The sequence below is a fragment of the Pan paniscus genome, chromosome 19 (genome assembly GCF_029289425.2).
Source record: "Pan paniscus chromosome 19, NHGRI_mPanPan1-v2.0_pri, whole genome shotgun sequence".
In the NCBI taxonomy this organism is placed as follows: Eukaryota; Metazoa; Chordata; class Mammalia; order Primates; family Hominidae; genus Pan; species Pan paniscus.
The window spans coordinates 19,553,038-19,568,149 of NC_073268.2; the positions used below are offsets into that span (position 1 = coordinate 19,553,038).

At 51.5% G+C, this 15,112-nt stretch overlaps 1 protein-coding gene across 2 annotated transcripts in view; it reads left to right on the top strand.

The window, feature by feature from the left end:
• Nucleotides 1-15,112, top strand: part of MAP3K14 (mitogen-activated protein kinase kinase kinase 14) — a 53,901-nt gene that overhangs the window by 31,810 nt on the left and 6,979 nt on the right. For both annotated transcript variants that reach the window (XM_063598985.1, XM_003806535.5), the window contains exons 6-11: nt 338-475; nt 10,630-10,759; nt 10,969-11,100; nt 11,616-11,720; nt 14,001-14,164; nt 14,659-14,809. In XM_063598985.1, coding sequence (XP_063455055.1) covers nt 338-475; nt 10,630-10,759; nt 10,969-11,100; nt 11,616-11,720; nt 14,001-14,164; nt 14,659-14,809 — 820 coding nt within the window. The remainder of the gene's footprint in view (nt 1-337; nt 476-10,629; nt 10,760-10,968; nt 11,101-11,615; nt 11,721-14,000; nt 14,165-14,658; nt 14,810-15,112) is intronic.

Genomic DNA, 15,112 nt, shown 5'->3' on the forward strand with positions numbered 1-15,112 from the left:
TCCCTCCACCTTCTAGCTCCTGAGTTTTGTTTTTTCATTGTCAAGGTGATTGGCAGTTCTGTTTCTGTCTCACCATCACAAGTCTGGGATGTTTTTCATCACAAGGATCAGTGGCCGCAGCCCATGAACCCTTCCCTCGCCTTCACCTCATTCCTCTGCCCCCTCTCTGGTGCTGCCCGGCTCAGATCCCTGCCTTCGCCCCAGGGCTGCCTGGTTGTGAGGGCTCAGCTCAGCAGCCCTGGCAAGGTCACCAGCTGGAGAGTCTTCCTCACTGTAGCCCTGTAGCCCTCTGCTGCCCTGGCCACTGAAACTGTCCTCTCTCTCCTGCCAACCCCAGAAACTCAAGCCAGTGGATTATGAGTACCGAGAAGAAGTCCACTGGGCCACGCACCAGCCCCGCCTGGGCAGAGGCTCCTTCGGAGAGGTGCACAGGATGGAGGACAAGCAGACTGGCTTCCAGTGCGCTGTCAAAAAGGTACGCCAGGGCTCAGGGGCTGAGTGAAGAGGGAAGCCAGGAAGGGGGCCTGGTGTGTTCCCTCTGCTTTCTGTCAAGGACAGTCGCAGGGTGGCCGTGGGTCTGACTTGTGAACAGAACTTGGCTATCACTAGCCACCTGAGGTCGGCTGGAACTGGAAGGGAGCAGCCTGCCACGTGTCCTGGCCTGGCTGCTGCCCCTGGCATGTGTGTATGTGAGAGGCAGTGTGAGAGGACGCACGTGGCCTCGGTGTCTCAATACAGCCAGGGCCTGAGGGGCAAGTCCCAACGTGGAAGATGGTTGGAGCATCATGAAATTCACACTGAGGTAAAACCCCTGAACCACATAGGAGGCCGCCCCTGACCTGGGCCAGATGATGGGAAAGCAGTAGCCTCCACCTGTGGGGCACTTCCAGGAGGAAGCCAGCCTCAGTGGGAGTGGGCAGATCTGCCAGAGTCGGAGCTGTGCCCCCTGTTGGCCAGGTGTGCCACAGTCCTGCAAGACAGACATGTTGGGGACATGAAGCTTGGCAAGACAGGAAGTCACTGGCCGGGTGGCAGAGCCCTGAATCAGACCAGGTCTGTCTGACCTGAGAGTTCGGCTTTCAACCACTCTTCAGGAAGAAGAGGGAAGAAGATAGACTTCTTGTCCTAGAGTTTTGAGTAGAGACAGAAGACAGGAATCACCCCTCCCACCCCTTCATCTCACTGATGTTAGAAGTGGAGAGCAGAGAGGACGGTGTGGCATGCTGGGCCTGGAGCTGAGGCCTCCTCCTGTCAGATCACACTGTCCGGGCCCAGAGGGAGCATCGGTGGCATCTGCAGACCCACAGACCTTACGGGTGTCGGTCCTTCTCCCCGTCACCAACCTTTCCCCCACCCCCAACTCTCAGATCATCTTGATTGGAAGCCACCTTGTCCCCAGTCAAAGCTCTCGGCCTCAAAGCCAGCACCAGGACCTAAGGCGCGTTTCTGTGGACCATCCCCTTGGCCCTCTGGGCAGGGTGAAGTAAGCTCTGAGATATACCTTGTTTCAAGTGGCTTATGTCAGAGACACTCCAATCCCCGAAAGAAAAGCAACAAATACAGGTAGAGCATCCGCAATCTGAAAACCCAAAATCTGAAGTGCTCCAAAATCCAAAACTTGGAGCACCAACCTGACACAGGAAATGCTTACTGTAGCCAGAGCACAAAAGCCTGGCACACGCTGGCCCCATTCAGAGCAGACGCTGCCACCACCGTCCGGGGTGCCTGTGGCCTTAAGGGGAGAGGAGACAGCTGGGATGTGAATAAACCCGGCTTCCCTGGTGTGTACTTGGGCTGGATGGTGAGACCAGTGAGGGGACTATCTGCAGGTACCACCCCAAACTTCAGACACACTGTGTCGAATACGAAAACTCCGCCCTCACCACCCCTGACTGGCAACACGTGCTGAGTGCGTGCTGAGTTCTTGCCAAGTTCTTGCCAGTGTGGATCATCGTCTTCCACTGGGGGAGGCCAAGGCCACGTGCCTGACCTGCTCAGCTGCAATTCCCCTCCCCAGGCTACCGGAGAAGGCTCAGCTGTCCCTCTTGAGAGGTGGTGGGAGGAGAGTGTGAGAGTGTGAAGAGATGCGCACCCAGCGCTGGGAGCTTAGTCACTGGGCTTCTCAGCTGTTCCCCTGCTGAGGGCCTCAAGAGTCCTCCCAGGCAACAAGGTAAACAACCCTAATATAGTGGAAGAGGATAAATACTCCATGTCTCGCCCCTCCCATCCACTGCAAGGCAGTTGGAAAAGCTCCAAGCACAAGGCATGGACTTCTCAGCACCAGAGCTGCAGCTCAAGCCCACCAGAGCTGCCACTCACAGAACCACTTCCTTCCCACCCCGGAGAATGCAGTGGGGATGGCTCTTTGGCAGCCCGCACAGCTGCCATTGGTTGGGCAGACAGCCCCTGCTTTCCCTCAAGGCAGTGGTGTCCTTTAGGGTTTTCAGCTGGAAGAGCAGGAGAAACAGTTCCCTGATTAGGAGATGGGGACCGGGAGGTGGATCAGGCATCAGAGGTCAGGCCGCACATCGGATCAGAGCAAGTCTGTGCCCCCCTGATGCTCCTTGGGGAGAATCCAGTGTGTAAGGTGTCACGTGGCAGTGCCAGCACTCCCTTCATCCTCCTGATCTAGATGCTGATTGGCCATAGGTCCAGGGTTTGATGCAGTTGTTTTTATTTTTAAGGTTTTGTTTGATCTTTTTTCTTTTCTTTCTTTTTTTTTTTTTTTTTGAGACAGGATCTCGCTCTGTTGTCCAGGCTGGTATGCAGTGGCATGATCACAGCTCACTGCAGCCTCAGCCCCACAGACCCAAACAACCCTGTTGCCTCAGCTTCCCACGTAGCTGGGACTTTAGGCACGCACCACCACACCCAGCTAATTTTTTATTTTTTGTAGAAACAGGATCTCACTATGTTGCCCAGGCTGGACTCAAACTCCTGGGCAACCTCCCAAAGTGCTGGGATTACAGGTGTGAGCCACTGTGCCCCACCAGGATCCCATTTTAATAGAAGAAACAACTACTTGTTTATACACGCATAAAAAGTCCAGGCTGGGTACAGTGGCTCACGCTTGTAATCCCAGTACTTTGGGAGGCTGAGGTGGGAGGATTGCTTGAGGCCAAGAGGTGGAGACCAGCCTGGGCAACATAGCGAGATCGCATGTCTACAAAAAAGTAAAAAATAGAAATAAAAAAGAAATTTTAAAAGTCTAAAAAGATTTCTGTCAAAGGGCAGTTACCTCTGAGAATAGGACTGGGGAATGGAGACTTTTGCTTTTTTTGGTATCATTTGCATTCTTTTATAATGAGCCTATATTTGTTTGCAATTAAAAGTAAGATCAGGGCCGAGCACGGTGGCTCACACCTGTAATCCCAGCACTTTGGGAGGCTGAGGCAGGTGGATCACAAGGTCAGGAGTTCAAGACCAGCCTCTGGCCAAGATGGTGAAACCCCATCTCTACTAAAAATACAAATATTAGCCGGGTGTGGTGGCAGGTGCCTGTAATCCCAGCTACTCGGGAGGCTGAGGCAGAGAATTGCTTGAACCTGGGAGGCGGAGGTTGCAGTGAGCCAAGATCACGCAAGACTCAGTCTCAAAAAAAAAAAAAAAAAAAGAAGTAAGATCAGGCCGGGCCTGTGGCTCATGCCTGTAATCCCAGCACTTTGGGAGACCAAGGGTGGTGGATCACAAGGTCAGGAGATCTGGCCAACACAGTGAAACCCCATCTCTACTAAAAATACAAAAATTAGCCAGGTGTGGTGGCGGGTGCCTGTAGTCCCAGGTACTTGGGAGGCTAAGGCAGAATTGCTTGAACCCAGGAGGCAGAGGTTGCAGTGAGCCGAGATTGTGCCACTGCACTCCAGCCTGGCAACAGAGTGAGACTCTGCCTCAAAAAAAAAAAAAAAAAAAGAAAGAAAGATCAGGCGGTGCGGCATTTATGCCTATAATCCTAGCACTTCTTTGTAGAGACCCCATCTCTACAAAGAAAAAAAAATTAGCCAGGCATGGTGGCATACACCTGTGGTCCTAGCTACTCGGGAGACTGAGGTGGGAGGATTGCTTGAGCCCAGGAAGTAGAGGCTGCAGTGAGCCAAGATCGTACCACTGCACTCCAGCCTGGACAACAGCGTGAGACCCTGTCCCCCAACCCCACAAGAAATGGGATCCTACTCTAGGGACTATTCTGTACCATGTTTTTTTCATGCAATAATATGACAGATTTCCTTATTGGCATATATACAACTCTCTTATGCTTTTTAACGGCCATGTAGAAGTTCTTATCCTAGTCAGTGGATGGATTGATAGGATCCATGAATTCTAGGAAATTTATTCAAAAGAGTGTTTGTCGGCCAGGTGCAGTAGCTCACGCCTGTAATCCCAGCACTTTGGGAGGCCAAAGCGGGCAGATCACTTGAGGTCAGGAGTTCGAGACCAGCCTGGCCAACATGGTGAAACCCCGTCTCTACCAAAAATATAAAAAATTAGCTGGGTGTGGTAGCGCATGCCTGTAATACTAACTACTCGGGAGGCTGAGGCAGGAGAATCACTTGAACCTGGGAGGCAGAGGTTGCAGTGAGCCAAGATCACACCACTGCACTCCAGCCTGGGCAACAGAATGAGACTCCGTCTCAAAAATAAAAGAATACCAAAGAAGGCCGGGTGTGGTGGCTCACGCCTGTAATCTCAGCACTTTGAGAGGCCGAGGTGGGTGAATCACCTGAGGTCGGGAGTTCGAGACCAGCCTGACCAACATGGAGAAACCCTGTCTCTATTAAAAATACAAAAAGTTAGCCGGGCGTGGTGGCGCATGCCTGTAATCTCTGCTACTCAGGAGGCTGAAGCAGGAGAATCGCTTGAACCCAGGAGGCGGAGGTTGCGGTGAGCCAAGATCATGCCACTGCACTCCAGCCTGGGCGACAGAGCAAGACTCTGTCTCAAAAAAAAAAAAAAGTGTTTCTGTGTTGCATGTATGGGCAATCACACATTTTTAAAGAATAATTCATATCATTTCCCAGATCCTCATAGGGGTCTATAGCCCAAAAAGGGTTAAGAATCACTCCTTTTAGAACATCTGGCTCAAGTGTGGAGTTCTGGGAGCTTTGCTTTGGCTCTGCTGCTGATCTGGGATAATGTGGCCCTGGCCAAGTCAACCCAGCTGTCACCAAACACCTGCTCTGTGCCAGACAATGTGCAGGGGCTGGGGACAGAGATGTGAAATCCACAGGCCTGACCTGAAGGAACCCGATTTGTAATGGGGGATAGACATTTATATTGGGGTAAAGGTGAGCAGCCTTTGGTCCTGGACACGTGTTTAGAAGGAAAATAGCACAAGGATCAGAGGAAAATACCTCGATAGAGGTGAGAAAATAAGGCGGGACCCTCTAATATTCATTGGACATCTGTGCACAGTACTGTGGTAGTCCCTTTCACATAGTTTACATTCCTGGAATCTTCAAAAGAATTTATAGAATTGCTCTTACGCCTTTTTTTATTGATGGAATAAAACAGATAAGAATACCAAAGAAGAGGCTGGGTGCGGTGGCTCACGTCTGTAATCCCAGCACTTTGGGAGGCCGAGGTGGGCAGATCATGAGGTCAGGAGAGCGAGACCATCCTGGCTAACACGGTGAAACCCCGTATCTACTAAAAATACCAAAAAATTAGCCAGGCATGATGGCGCCACCAGCTACTCGGGAGGCCGAGGCAGGAGAATCTCTTGAACCTGGGAGGCAGAGGTTGCAGTGAGCCAAGATCATGCCACTGCACTCCAGCCTGGGCGACAGAATGAGACTCCGTCTCAAAAATAAAAGAATACCAAAGAAGGCCGGGTGTGGTGGCTCACGCCTGTAATCCCAGCACTTTGAGAGGCCGAGGCGGGTGAATCTCCTGAGGTCAGGAGTTCGAGACCAGCCTGACCAACATGGAGAAACCCCATCTCTATTAAAAATACAAAAAGCCGGGCGTGGTGGCGCATGCCTGTAATCTCAGCTACTTAGGAGGCTGAAGCAGGAGAATCGCTTGAACCCAGGAGGCAGAGGTTGCGGTGAGCCGAGATCACGCCATTGCACTCCAGCCCGGGCAGCAAGAGCGAAACTCCGTTTCAAAAAAAAGAATACCAAAGAAAACAAGAGGGAAGTTCAAGGAGGAAAAAGTGATCCCCAGTGTCCAGCGTGCAGGCAATTGAGGGGAAGGAAGTGGCTTCTGTATCAGGCAGTAGGCTCATTGCTGACAGTGCTTCCACCTGGGGATGCTCAGTCCTAAATGTATTTTAAAACATTAGCATGGGTGCCAGGCACAGTGGCTCACACTTGTAATCTCAACATGTTGGAGGCCGAGGTGGGAGAATCACTTGAGCCTAGGAGTTCAAGACTAGCTTGGGCAATATGGCGAAACCCCATCTCTACAAAAAATACAAAAATTAGCTGGGCATGGCACCTATAGTCTCAGCTACTTGGGAGGCTGAGATAGGAGGATCGCTTGAGCCCGGGAAGGTCGAGGCTGCAGTGAGCTGTGATTGTGCCACTGCACTCCAGCCTGGCCAACCAAGGGAGACCTTGTCTCAAAAAAAAAAAAAAAAAGTTCAGCATGGAAAGGCCTTCAGGAGGCAGAGTAGCTGGCAGCTCTGGAGTCAGGCTTGCCCGAGTAAAAGCGCTGCTGTGATCTCTTATACCCAGTGACCTTGGGCAAATTACTTGACTAGGCTTCAGCTTCTTCATCTATAAAATGGGGATAATGATCCCACCAGCTTACAGGCTAGTAAGATCTGAATAACTAATGCTTAGAAAGGGCTTTACCGGTGCCTGGGAAATGATAAGTGGGCATTAGATCTTAGTTCTCATGAATATCCTCCTCGCAGTCCAGCCCCTCATTTTACGGATGAGGAACACGGAAGTTCAGAGAGGAGGGGTGGCCAGACGGGCAGCCAGCTTGGCCTGGAAGGCTGGGCTGCTTTCTCCTCTGGCACCGACTTCTAAAGCACCTTGTATTTTGAAGTATCTCCTCCCACCTCTTTGGTCTGGGTGGTTGGAAATATTTTTAGCATGGACGGGACACTCTAAGAGGACTTACAGATTTCTGCAAAGTTAAAGCCAAGTTTCCCCAACTCTTTTGGATCACAGCCCTGTTAATATCTCAGTCATTGTTTCAGGGCAACCCAGGCCAAAACAAATACCCAACAGTTCTGTTTATGAAGCAGTGAGGTCGAATAATAAGTCTTTATCCTAACAACTTGGTAGCCATTTGAAAAGCGTGACATAAGTTGAAAGAAAAAGGGTCCTTCCATTTCCAAACCGCCAGATTATTAACGGGATGTATGCCTTGTTGCACATCTCAACCCTTGAAATCAGATAGGACACCACCACCTTCATATCCCACATTTTCTCCTTGAAGTACTTTTAATCACAGTGACCTGCAAAAGCATAGCTTCATAGAGATACATTATCAAAGGGAATGTCACGTGCGTGATCGTACTTTGAAGCTGAACTGTCTCGAGCGAGTAGTTCACGGGGTGTCCTGCAGATACTGCGGTGGCCGTTTCCCTCAAATGTCAGATATCCATTTGGCGCCCTTCTGAGTTATCTGCAGTGCCCCGGGGTGCCTCAGCTCAGTTTGGGGGTGGTTAGGCTGAAGACATTTGCTAACAAGTCCTGTTGTTGAATTAGTTCCAACTCAGGTTCAGAGGCTTTTTAGAGCTGGAAACACTGGCAGAGTCAAAGTTCATGGGAGGTGATTAACCAAACCAGATATTAGGGAACCAGAAGGGCGACATTTTCCACTGATAGGCAAAAGTCCAAAAACCCCACAGTGTCAGGGCTGTTTGCCAAGTCAGCAAGTCTGTGGAGATCGCTTCCAAGCTGGTTCTGTTACTGCCAGCGCCCCCTGGCGATGCTACTCAAGGCTTACTTGAGAACCATCAGCAGCCAGGAAGGAGGACAAGTCTATTAAGGGGGGAGGGGGGAGGAATAGCATTAGGAGATATACCTAATGCTAAATGACAAGTTAATGGGTGCAGCACACCAACATGGCACATGTATACATATGTAACAAACCTGCACATTGTGCACATGTACCCTAAAACTTAAAGTGTAATAATAAATAAAATTAAAAAAAAAAAAAAAAGCCTAAGAGGCCGTGTGCAGTGGCTCACGCCTGTAATCCCAGCACTTTGGGAGGCTGAGGTGGGCGGATCATGAGGCCAGGAGTTCAAGACCAGCCTGGCCAACGTGGTGAAACCCTGTCTCTACTAAAAATACAAAAATTAGCTGGGTGTGGTGGCACGTGCCTGTAATCCCAGCTACTCAGGAGGCTGAGGCACAAGAATCGCTTGAACTCAGGAGGCGGAGGTTGCAGTGAGCTGAGATATCACACCACTGCACTCCAGCCTGGTGACAGAGCGAGACTCTGTCTCAAAAAAAAAGAAGTCTAAGAGGCCGGGCACAGTGGCTCACGCCTGTAATCCCAGCACTTTGGGAGGCCAAGGTAGGCGGATCACCTGAGGTCAGGAGTTTAAGACCAGCCTGACCAACATGGTGAAACCCTGCCTCTACTAAAAATATGAAAAATTAGCTGTGCATAGTGGCAGGTGCCTGTAATCCCAGCTACTGGGGAGGCTGAGGCAGAATTGCTTGAACCCAGGAGGCGGAGGTTGTAATTAGCTGAGATTGCGCCACTGCACTCCAGCCTGGGCGACACAGCGAGACTCTGTCTCAAAAAAAAAAAAAAAAGGTCTAAGTGTCAGTCTAAGTACCAGCTTCTCTGATGTGAGCTGGAGGAATTGGGGAGCTAGCACTTCCTGAGTGCCCACTGGTTGCCAGGCCTGGTGTCAGTTACCATTCTTCCAAATCCTTGCTCTACCCAGGAGCAGATACCACCGTCCCTGCTGTTTGCATGTGGAAATACGTGGATGGGAAGTCTGCTGCCTTGTTTTAAAAGGCGGAGCCAGGATCTAAGCCCAAGATGTTTATATCCAAGGCCTATTTCCTCCCACCAAGTTGCTGGTCCCTGCAGAAAGGAGTGGATGATCCCGGACCTGCCATTTGGCAGTGGGAGTGGCCTTGGCCAAACCCCTCCTCAGAAGCCTCCTTAAGTTCCCAGATGCTGGGAGACAGCTGCAAACAGAATAAACACTGCTCTGTCTATGTGGATGTTTTAGTCCTCCGGGAAAGAAAAGTGTTGAGGCCGGGCATGGTGGCTCACGCCTGTAATCCTAGCACTTTGGGAGGCCAACGCAGGCAAATCACAAGGTTAGGAGTTTGAGACCAGCCTGGCCAGCATGGTGAAACCCCGTCTCTACTAAAAAATACAAAAATTATCTGGGCCTGGTGGCGCACACTTGTAGTCCCAGCTACTCGGGAGGCTGAGGCAGGAGAATTGCTTGAACCCAGGAGGCAGAGGTTGCAATGAATAGAGATCACGTCACTGTACTCCAGCCTGGGCGACAGAGCAAGACCTCTGTCTCAAAAAAAAAAAGAAAAGAAAAAAAAATGCACCCGATGGAGTCCAAATCTTGGTTCTTGACAGTCAGATAAGTCAAAAACCCAGCTTCTGAGAGTAGACATGGATGTTGATAAGCAAAAGGTCCCACATCCTAGAAATTGCCCAGACATTTAGCTGGAGGAAAAAATGTTCTGCGTTTGGCAGATTTGAGGGCGGACAGCGTGCCAGCAGCCAGGATGACGAATGTAGGGGGGTTTTTGTTTTTTTGTTTTTTTGTGTGTGTTTTTTTGTTTGTTTGTTTTTTTGAGATGGAGTCTCACTCTGTCGCCAGACTGGAGCGCAGTGGTGCGACCTCGGCTCATTGCGACCTTGGCTCATTGCAACCTCCGACTCCCAGGTTCAAGTGATTCTCCTGCCTCAGCCTCCCAAGTAGCTGGGATTACAGCCACGTGCCACCACACCCAGCTAATTTTTGTATTTTTAGTAGAGACAGGGTTTCGCCATGTTGGCCAGGATGGTCTTGATCTCCCGACCTCGATCTCCTTGATCCACCCGCCTCAGCCTCCCAAAGTGCTGAGATTACAGCCGTGAGCCACCGCGCCCGGCTGGAATGTAGTGTTTTGTTTTGTTTTTTTAATTTTTTTTTTTTGAGACGGAGTCTCACTTTGTTGCCCAGGCTGGAGTGCACTGGCGCAATCTCAGCTCACTGCAAGCTCCGCCTCCTGGGTTCACGCCATTCTCCTGCCTCAGCCTCCCAGGTAGCTGGGACTACAGGCGCCCGCCACCACACCCGGCTAATTTTTTTGTATTTTTTAGTAGAGACGGGGTTTCACTGTGTTAGCCAGGATGGTCTCGATCTCCTGACCTCGTGATCCACCCGCCTCGGCCTCCCAAAGTGCTGGGATTATAGGCATGAGCCACTGCGCCCGGTGCGGATGTAGTTTTTATGTGGCTGTTTTTGCACACAGGCAGCACTCCAGAACTTTAATTAAGTACAAGAAGTTGCTCCTGATACCAAGGGCACGGGATACACAATTTAGCCTCTGAGGGTTCAGCAGGCCCCCCAGGCCCCTGCATCACCACTGGAAACAGCAGCAGCCTCTGTGTGTGGAGCACTAGGGTGCTGACAGGATGCCGGGGACCCAGCTCTGGTCCCCTCACCCTGTCTTAACAGCTGCCTCTGGGCCCTTGCAGGTGCGGCTGGAAGTATTTCGGGCAGAGGAGCTGATGGCATGTGCAGGATTGACCTCACCCAGAATTGTCCCTTTGTATGGAGCTGTGAGAGAAGGGCCTTGGGTCAACATCTTCATGGAGCTGCTGGAAGGTAAGGAGCCAGGTCCCACTCTTTCTCCAAATTCAGGGCCAAGAGTTTCCCCCTGAGTCTTGCCCAAGTTGGCCTTGGTCACTGATCTATCCATTGTTAACCTCTTGACCCTGTGACCCTGCTTTCCACTGCCTGCCCTGTGCTCTTGCCCTTGGCTGGCATGGAGGCTCGGGCAAGTCCCATGTATAGCCTGGCCTTTGGTCTCCTAGGTGGCTCCCTGGGCCAGCTGGTCAAGGAGCAGGGCTGTCTCCCAGAGGACCGGGCCCTGTACTACCTGGGCCAGGCCCTGGAGGGTCTGGAATACCTCCACTCACGAAGGATTCTGCATGGGGACGTCAAAGGTAAGGCCCAGGCCCCACGGCCCTGATCCCCAGCAGGCTCTTCTCTCACACCATCCTGTCTGATCTCCTCTCAGTTCTGGGCTAGCCTGGTCATCCCCAGTAGCAGGCCCTGAGTCAGGCTGACAGGACTGTGCCTGTAGGAAGGGGAATGATGTTCTCCAACCCCTTAGCCAAGCACTGTAGTTTCTGGTAGATGGTGGCCACAGAGAACCGAAGGTCAAGCTCCCACCCACTGGTGACCCCTGGTATGGGGTCGGCGCAGGCGAGCAGAATGGCAGCGTTCCCGAGTAAACCCTGCTCCTGTCCCTTTGCCCTCAGAGATCCTGCCTACCTCTAGCCTGAATTGATACCCTCCTCCCTTCCTCCACGATTAATGAAACTAATCAGAAGCAGCAGCTGCCACGTAGGGTCAGCCAGAAAATTACGTCACTGGAGGGCAGGCCAAACCGAGCCAGGGTGGGCTGGGACCCGGCATGACTCACCTGTTCCTCTTCCTCCCCGGGGCGGCCTGGCAGCTGACAACGTGCTCCTGTCCAGCGATGGGAGCCATGCAGCCCTCTGTGACTTTGGCCATGCTGTGTGTCTTCAACCTGATGGCCTGGGAAAGTCCTTGCTCACAGGTAAGGCCCCCCACCAACTGCCGTGCCCCCCAATGCATTCATTCGCCAAATGCCTTCCATGCTTTCCAGAATGGGAATTGAGGTGTGAACACTTAGGTCCACCTGTGTGTTTAAGCCCCGCAACCAGCCTAGATGATTATCAGGGGTTTCTTTGTTACGCGTAAATGTGATAATAGATGTCAGGTGCTCATTGTCGATGCTCCTGTACACAGGGAAGAGAAGGGAAAGGCTGGTTGACTCTCCGTAGGTCCCAGGCCTTCTGCCTTGGAGGCCCCGTGGCTCCCACCTCTTGTCTGGCCTTTGCAGGGGAGTGCACTGCCAGCCTGTGACCCCAGCTCTCCTGCGCCTCTGAGCACGGTTGGCTGGAAGCACAGTGGGCAGGCTGACCAAGGGGCCTGGGCTCTAAAGTCAGTGAAATATCTTTCTTTAACTCCTCTGATTATTGAAATAATCCATGCCCACTGTGAAGTATAGAGTTAAGCATATAAAAGAGGCAGAGAACAGAATTCTCACCATGTCTCTTACCCAGAGAGAGAATCACAAATTTTTTTGTTGTTTTCGTTGAGACAGAGTCTCACTCTGTCACCCAGGCTGGAGTGCAGTGGCACAATCTCAGCTCACTGCAACCTCCTCCTCCCGGGTTCAAGTAATTCTCCTGCCTCAGCCTCCTGAGTAGCTGGGATTACAGGCGCCTTCCACCATGCCCAGCTAATTTTTGTATTTTTAGTAGGGACGGGGTTTTGCCATATTGGCCAGGCCAGCCTCAAACTCCAGACCTTAGGTGATCCGCCCCACTCAGCCTCCCAAAGTGCTGGAATTACAGGCATGAGCCTCCGTGCCCGGCCGAATCATGAATATTTTAAATAACTCCTTCCAGGCTGTTGTTTTCCCTGTGCCTAGTTAGGGCCATTATAACACAATTTTGTGCCCTGCGTTTTTCATGTATAGCATTAAGGATAAAATGATTTCATTTTGACCAACGGAAAAAGAATCTTTGGAAGTATATGATTGTGTGTTGTTAAAGGACTATGTTGGCAATTCTGAAGATGTAAATTGAATGTGGACACTTGACCTCCACCCGTGTTGTTTTAAGCCCTTTTAAAATAACTGTAGTGGGCTTTTTCTTGTTACAAAAAAAAATGTATCTTTTCTGATTTTTTTTAACTTTTATTTTTTAGAGACAGAGTCTTGCTCTGTCACCCAGGCTGGAGTGCAGTAGCTCACTCATAGCTCACTGCAGCCTCAAGCTCCTTGGTTCAAGCGATCCTCCCACCTCAGCCTCCTGAGTAGCTGGGACCACAGGCATGTACCACCATGTCTGGCTCAATTTTTATGTTTTTTGTAGATATACATGGGGTCTCAGTATGTTGCCCAGGCTGGTCTTAAATTCCTGGATTTAAGCATTCCTCCCACCTCAGTCTCCCAAAGTGCTGGGATTACAGGCATGAGCCACTGCCTGACCCTTTTTTCTAATATCTGTTGAAGAAAGTAGAGCTAAGCAAAAATTACAAATACAAATCACCAGGAAAAAAACCACTGTTCACATCTGCCATCTATCCTTTCAGTCTTTTACGCATAGAAGTTTTCTATTACAATTTTTAAATTTCACTTACTAGTATTTCTTACTAGTAAGAAGTGTTACTTACTAGTATTACTTACTAGCCTTCTACAACCTAATTTGTAATGTCCAGCCCCTGCCCCATTTTTAAAAAACACTTTAAGGGTTTGGTCCAAAGGGCAGAGTCCACATCATGGATGCTCTGTTACTTTGTACAAGTTCCCAGCAGAGTCCCCGCCTAGCTCCTCCCTACAAGTCTGACTTGGAGACTTTATTTCTATATTTAAAGTATTTTAACATGGCCGGGCGCAGTGGCTCATGCCTGTAATCTCAGCACTTTGGGAGGCCGAGGTGGGTGGATCACCTGAGGTCAGGAGTTCGAGACCAGCCTGGCCAATATGGGTGAAACCCCATCTCTACAAAAATATAAAAATTAGCTGGGCATGGTGGCTCATGCCTGTAATTCCAGCTACTTGGGAGGCTGAGGCAGGAGAATCTCTTGAACCCGGGAAGTGGAGGTTGCAGTGAGCCAAGATCGCGCCATTGTACTCCAGCCTGGGTGACAGAGCAAGACTCCATCTCAAAGAACTAAAAAGATAATAAAATAAAAAGTACTTTAACAGTGACAAATGTAAGATACCCCGAGGATTAACCAGGGTGGCCATTGCCTAGTCTCCTGCCCATCAGCATTCCAGGTAACTTTGTCTCATCCCCCTTCTCAGGGGACTACATCCCTGGCACAGAGACCCACATGGCTCCGGAGGTGGTGCTGGGCAGGCGCTGCGACGCCAAGGTGGACGTCTGGAGCAGCTGCTGTATGATGCTGCACATGCTCAACGGCTGCCACCCCTGGACTCAGTTCTTCCGAGGGCCGCTCTGCCTCAAGGTCGGTGACGGCACCCAGCATGGCCAACAGGGGGAGCTGCAGGGCCCTGGGGCCCAGGCCGCAGGCTGGAGGGGCTGCTCTGCGGTGGCAGATGGAGCAAGGGGAGGCCTGGTCATCCATGTGGGATCCTAATTCAAATACTTGCCACCCAAATCTGGGGGTACAAGGGGAGATCCAGCTGCGGAGGCTCACCAAGTTCATGGCAGGTGAGAACTCTCTTCTGTCCATACCCTGGGCCCCATCCACCTGCCTCCTAACGGGCCAGGCCTGGAGGCTGTGGGCATCTTGCTGCCTGGCTCTGGCCTGTTTTACTGGCTCCATTTGTCCCTTTCCTGGGAAAAGTGCCCTCACTGTAGCCCAGACCCCTCCATTCCTTGTGGTAGACCCCAGCACAGCGGGAACAGGGGCCGGCGGGAGTTGCGCAAAGAGCAATAACAGCCGGGTATCAGGAAATGAGGGAAGGCAGGCCTCACCTGTTGTCTTTTGCCCCCCAGATTGCCAGCGAGCCTCCGCCTGTGAGGGAGATCCCACCCTCCTGCGCCCCTCTCACAGCCCAGGCCATCCAAGAGGGGCTGAGGAAAGAGCCCGTCCACCGCGTGTCGGCAGCGGAGCTGGGAGGGAAGGTGAACCGGGCACTACAGCAAGGTAAGAAGAGCCCCACGCTGGCTGACCCGGGGGGCAGAAGACAGAGGTGGACAGAGGAGGCAGGTGGGCACAGGTCCAGAGCAAGGCACCCCTCAGAGCCTTAGTTTCCCCCTCTGGATTATGGGGGTGCAGCAGCCTCAGGGTTGTTGGGAGATTGTGACAGTGCCACGCCTTGACGCAGAGGCAGCGCTCAGGAGATGGGAAAGAGAAAACTCACACGCAAACTCGAAGTGCTTTTTCCATTCTCCCACTCAACTACAATCAACCCAGAAGACTCCTGTGACCACATGTGTGGGGATTTCC